Below are 6,731 nucleotides of genomic sequence, written 5' to 3'. Positions count from 1 at the left end.
TATATATATATATATATATATATATATATATATATAATATCGGGTTTAGATAAGTAAATTTTTACCACAGAATCAAACTCAAAATGAATTATAAAGGATAAATGTTTAGATTATGCACAAATAAGCTAGGATTCTAACATTATAAAATAATAATAATAATAATAATAATAATAATAATAATAATAATAATAATAATAACAATAATAATAATAGTAATGGCTGCATCGGCAGAGTTTATTTTCTTATCCAATTTTTCTATTTTCCGGATAATTCTCTTCTCTAGAGCGCTGCAATCAGCCAGCAGACTTGAAAAATTCATCAGTCAGGTGAATGACAAAATCGGGAAGACTTTTCAATTATATTCTCACAAAATACAAGTAAAACTTTTGGTACAAAATAGTAAAAACTACGACGCATTTCGAGGATAAGTCCTTCCTCGTCTTCTAAATTTGAAGGGGTGTTGGGGTGACTTAGATCTTAAGGGGTGACCTATGAATTCAAGGGGGGGTGATTTAGACCTTGAATGGGAATGATTTTAGGTGGGGTGATAGCCAAACCTTTTATTAACCAGTCAGTATGACACACCTTCCACTGTCTTTGATTAGAGTTCTCTTGCTTGAGGGTACACTCGGGAACGCTGTTCTATCTTATTTCTCTTCCTCTTTTTTCGATTTTTTATAATTTATGTATAAAAAAATTTAATTTAATGTTAATGCTATTAAAATATTTTATTTTGATTGCATATTACTTCTCTTTTAGTTTATTTATTTCCTGATATCCTTTCCTCACTGGGTTAATTTTCCCTGGTGGGGCCCTTGGCCTTATAGCATCTTGTTTTTCCAACTAGGGTTATAGCTTGGCTTGTAATAATAATAATAATAATAATAATAATAATAATAATTATAGGTCATACAATAATTGATAATAATAATAATAGGTCATACTTTGCAATACATCGTTAGTATGCCACGCTTTACATTAAGTACTTTCCTTTCCTCACTGGGCTATTTTCCCTTGCACTATCCAGTCACTTAACCAATCGGATGGCTATTTCCTATCAGACCGAGTAATTTAGATATATTTATTCTTTATTCATATTTTCTTTCATGTCTCGAATTGACATGTAGTTTATCTTATCAGTATAAACCAAAAATACCTTAGACAATTTTTAATTCTCATGAAATCGATGTAACTGGGAGCTCGAATATGGGTAGATTGTTAGCGTCAAAGACTATATACTGAAGGAAGATAGGAAGGCTCAAAATAGAATGTTAATACGCTAGTTGGCAACTCCAAAGTGAACACAATAGTTGGTTGCTCTCATTTCAGATGGCGTTGTAGGTATACATCGTTTGTAGTCTGTTTGTTTATATTCAGAATTTGATAGTTGACTCAAACGAAATCATGGCGCCGACAGTAAAGAAGTCACACAAGTGTGTTGTGTGCCATAAACAAAAAGAAACCGATCCTCATTTGGTATTTCACAGGTTCCCTAAGGACAAAGAACGGTGAGTCCAAACAGTATAATACATGCAGTATGTGCTGCTAATGAGTAAGCCCCACTGATATTGGATGTAAGATTAAGGCAAGGCATCCACAGTAAATCTCTTTTGTTTTTCATTTTTTGTTGGCTTGTATGCTACCTTATTTCTATTTCCAACCCCCTTTTGATTATTTTTGTGTGTGATACTATTTTGTGTTATTTTGATCCTTCTGATTGTACATTTATACATTTATTAGTTTATAATACTAAACTATACATGAGTGCATCATGCTTTTCCATTTCAATAAGAAATAAAATACAATTGTGTTTTTATACACCTAATATCTCTCCATCTTACAGTGGCCTACAAACTGTAATTAAATGTATGTCTACACATAAGCATTTGTGGCTAAGTTTAACAAATCAGATATACAGTATGTTTTAATTTATTCGAATGTGGTATTGCATAGAACATTTAAAATGGTTGTAATATACTGTACAATACTTAAATTTGCAAAAGAATTAACTAAATCATAAGAGATATAGCTATTGAAATTCTAAAAAATAGACTGAGAAACATAATTTTCAATTTAGTTACCTAAAATTTAAGAATATCATGAATATATGAGTAAAGTATACTGGCATAGTAATGCAAATTATGAACAAATATGTCGCAAAATTTAGAATCGAATTCCATCTTGTATACCCGTAAGCATTACCGCTCTGAATGTTTGGTTGCTCGCTCAACAGATGGAGCCATTCGTTTCGCATGGGAGTATCTGGCATCTTTTTATAGCACACTCATTTGTGTGTTAAAAGCCTGAGCCTTCCTATCTTCCTTCAGTATATAGTCTTTGGTTTCTAGAAAATCTATCACAATTTCTCCAGCTCTGGCAACTAAAGCCTTACTTCGGGTTTCCATTTCATTGAGAGGTGTCCCCACAGAGGCTGCTGCCATCTATCGGGCAAGTAGCGAAGAACGTTAGGTTACTCGAGGTATCATTAGATGGAATCACATGTCTTCTTTTACGCTGTTATGCTGCTTGTAGACTGACTCAATATAAGATAGTGTAATTTTTGCTCTTATTACTCTAGTGGAATTTACAAGCGCGGATCCAGAAAATAAAAAAAAGGGGGGGGGAGTCGGAAAACATGACCCATGCTGTTATTATTATTATTGTTATTATTATTATTATTATTATTATTATTATTATTATTATATGCTAAGCTACAACCCTAGTTGGAAAAGCAAGATGCTATAAGCCCAGGGGCCCCAACAGGGAAAATAGCCCAATGAGGAAAGGAAATAAAGAAAGATAAAATATTTTAAGTATAGTAAGAACATTAAAATAAATATTTCCTATAAAAACTATAAAAACTTAAACAAAACAAGAGGAAGAGAAACTAGATAGAAGTGTGCCCGAGTGTACCCTCAAGCAAGTTGGGGGCCCGAGGGCACTGTAGCCCCCCCCCCCCCCCACCAAACCTGACAATTTTAAGTTATTTCAAAGCTATTTTTTTTTAAACCATTTTTACCTTATAGTTGAATATTATATGGTTAAAATGCATTATGCAATAACATCTCGTTGAAATATATAAAGCATTTCAGCAGTAGCCTAATCTCTACAATTACTTTTAGTACATCACTATACATTTCCAGGAACTCTCATCAGCTGACTACCTCTTAGTTATATCTAAAATCACTGGAGCGCCTGCATCCTTCTGTTTGATTATTAACCCTCAACAGTTCTTGACTGGTCAAATTGTAGTTAGTCTCCCCACTTCTACCAACTAGATTCATACCAGAAACACAATCTCTTTATCTGCACCTCATATATAATTAATTTTTACCATGTTGGAATGTGTGTTTGTGTGTGTGTGTGTGTGTGTGTGTGTGTGTGAGAGAGAGAGAGAGAGAGAGAGAGAGTGAGAGAGAGAGAGAGAGAGAGAGAGAGAGAGAGAGAGAGAAGGATGATTTCAATCTTCCACATCTCTTTTACGACATTCTTCTTGTAGCAGCTATTGAACGGGATGTGTTGATTTATTTAGAGGAACATAATGGGTCCCTAGATATTGGCAAAGAAGCGAGGGACAAGCTAAGAAATTTTGCTGATATAGACTGGCAAAGAAAGACCATAAACAGACAGTAGTGGAAGGACATGTCAGAGGCCTTTGTCCTACAGTGGATTAGCAACGGTTGATGATATACAGCATATACATATATATATATATATATATATATATATATATATATATATATATATATATATATGTATATATATGTATATATATACATATATATATATATATATATATATATATATATATATATATATATGTATATATATACATACATATATATATATATATATATATATATATATATATATATATATATATGTATATATACTGTATATGTATATATATTTATATACTGTATATGTATATATATATATATATACTATATATATATATACATATATAAAATGAAAACGAACCCCCTAATTTAAAACAATAATGTAGCAGCCACCTGTTGAGAAACTACGGCTAGAGAGTTATGGAGTCTTTTGCCTGGCCGGACAGTACTACATTGGACCCTTTTCTCTGGTTACGGTTCATTTTTTCTTTGCCTACACACACACACCCAATAGTCTGGCCTATTCCTTACAGATTCTCCTTTGTCCTCATACACCTGACAACACCGACATTACCAAACAATTCGTCTTCACCCAAGGGTTTAACTACTGCACTAATTCTTCAATAACTACTTTCCTCTTGGTAAGGGTAAAAGAGAATCTTTAGCTATGGTAAGCAGCTCTTCTTGGAGAAGGACACTCCAAAGTCAAACCATTGGTCTTTAGTTTTGGGTAGTGCCATAGCCTCTGTACCATGGTCTTCCATTGTCTTGGGTTAGAGTTCTCTATCTTATTTCTCTTCCTCTTGTTTTGTTAAAGCTTTTATAGTTTTTATAGAAAATATTTTATTTGGTATTGTTGCTGTTCTTGAAATATTTTATTTTTCTTTATTCCTTACCTCACTGGGCTGTTTTCCCTGTTGGAGCCCCTGGGCTTATAGCATCCTGCTTTACCAACCAGGGTTGTAGCTTAGCAAGTAATAATAATAATAAGGATAATAATAATAGTAATACATATGAAGTTATAGTCGAGATCTGCAGTCGAAATATCTTTTTGGATTATTGATTTTCCACTTTATATCTAGAAAGTCTCTCTCTCTCTCTCTCTCTCTCTCTCTCTCTCTCTCTCTCTCTCTCTCTCTCTCTCTCTCTCTCTCTCTCTCTGTAATTGATATCTCTTCATCGAGAAATAATTCAATTAACATGTGTCAGGATATGACTATAGTTTATCTCTAGTAAAAGATATTATACGAATCTCCCCATTATTTTGACTTAAAAATATATTTGGCAATTGATATGTAATATTTATTCATTTGGTGCAATCATCAGCCAAGAAGGATCCAAACCAGAAGTCCATGCAAGAATCGCGCAAACAATAGCGGCGCTAACAAAACTGAATCCAATCTGGAAAGACAAAAACATCACTGTCAAATCCAAATTGAGACTATTGCATGCCCTAGTCATTTCCATCCTTCTGTATGCTTGTGAATCCTGGACACTGACGGCAGAGCTACAGAGAAAGATCCAAGCTGCAGAAATGAGATGCTTCAGACGAGTGCTTGGCATCTCGTGCATAGAGCATGTCACAAATGAAGAAGTCAACAGAAGAGTGAGACAACACTTAGGACGCTATGAAGATCTGCTGTCCACAGTGAAGAGGAGAAAACTAAAATGGTATGGCCACACAACAAGATCAAGCGGCCTGTCCAAGACAATTCTCGAGGGAACAGTTCAGGGGAAGAGGAGAAGGGGGCGGCAGAGAAAGAGGTGGACCGACAACATTGCTGAATGGACAGGAAAAACCTTCGCCCAGACCCAGGCACTCGCACACAACCGTGACAAGTGGAGGCTCCTATTGCGGCGTTCCACCGTGCAGCGCCCCTACGATCCTGGTGGATTATGGGATCGGTAACGGTAACTGTAATTATTTAGAATGACTATTGATTATTTTGTCATTATTGTATTAATGGTAATGTAGAATGGTTACGACTGTTCTGGTTTAGTAGCGAGTCTCACGTTAGCAGTCATCTAGAGAAGATCTTTCCAAATCAGAGAATACAAGTGAAATGCTCATAAGAAAGTTTTCTCCCTTCCATGAAATATATGGCCTATGTGGTAACGTTCCTGACTGGGGTTCGAGTCCCGCTCCAACTCGTTATTTTCGTAGGTCTCGGCAACCTCACCATCTTTGTGTGTTTGGGGGAGCCTATAGGTGTATCTGCTGAGTCATCAGCAGGCATTACATGGTCCTCCTTGGTCCTAGCTTGGGTGGCGAGGGATCTTGGGCACTGACCATATGTTTATATGGTCAGTCTCTAGGGAAGTGTCCTGCTTGATACGGCAATGTCACTGTCACTTGCCTCTGCCATTCGTGAGTAGCCTTTAAACTGAAGAGTTAAAGGAAATATTGCAAAAGATGAATGAAGTTATAATTCATCTCATAGCTGATCATAACTCTCTCTCTCTCTCTCTCTCTCTCTCTCTCTCTCTCTCTCTCTCTCTCTCTCTCTCTCTCTCTCTCTCTCTCTCTCTTTATATATATATATATATATATATATATATATATATATATATATATATAAATTGAATTCACTCTGCCTAGGAAATAAATCAAGAGATTTGAGCTGAGTCCTTCTTACCCTTGTCTATTGTGCATGATAAACGATTAAGATAATTTTCAGCAAATGGCTGTTTATGATATCACTAACACACATTACTTCCAAGCATTCAACCACACATAGATTATGATTTCAGATTTCAACTTAAACCACTTGTCCATTAAAGGGGTTTACATCATAAGAATTCATATTAGCTCTACTCTACATATTTGTAAGCAGAATGGTTTGACGCTTAATGCTCATGACTGTCATAGATTTATTTTCAAATGTTGTATCACAAATAGCTTTTAATTTTTGAGCTAGAGGACCGTCATAGGAAAACTGGCATAAAAAGCAAAATAACCCAATGTTGGATCTCAAGCTAGGCAGGATCAGGAAATGATATTCAGCGTGATTTCGTATCTTCATTGCAAGCAACTGATACACAGTGGAAGGAAATACAGATAGCCCGTGACGTGGACAATGACGTCACTTATGTGGGTGGCGCTTAGGCACT

The 6,731-nt window shown here is 35.2% G+C and overlaps 1 protein-coding gene across 1 annotated transcript in view; it reads left to right on the top strand.

Moving 5' to 3' along the window:
• Nucleotides 1–3,278, top strand: part of LOC137616773 (myosin heavy chain, clone 203-like) — an 11,924-nt gene extending 8,646 nt beyond the window's left edge. The window contains exon 2 of the mRNA XM_068346771.1: nucleotides 3,144–3,278. Within this exon, the coding sequence (XP_068202872.1) occupies nucleotides 3,144–3,278 (135 nt within the window). The remainder of the gene's footprint in view (nucleotides 1–3,143) is intronic.
• Nucleotides 3,279–6,731: the final 3,453 nt, after the last annotated feature.

Source organism: Palaemon carinicauda, chromosome 22 (genome assembly GCF_036898095.1).
Source record: "Palaemon carinicauda isolate YSFRI2023 chromosome 22, ASM3689809v2, whole genome shotgun sequence".
NCBI classification, from domain to species: domain Eukaryota; kingdom Metazoa; phylum Arthropoda; class Malacostraca; order Decapoda; family Palaemonidae; genus Palaemon; species Palaemon carinicauda.
The sequence above is the reverse complement of the archived record's forward strand: the minus strand, read 5'-3'. Positions and strand labels throughout refer to the sequence as shown.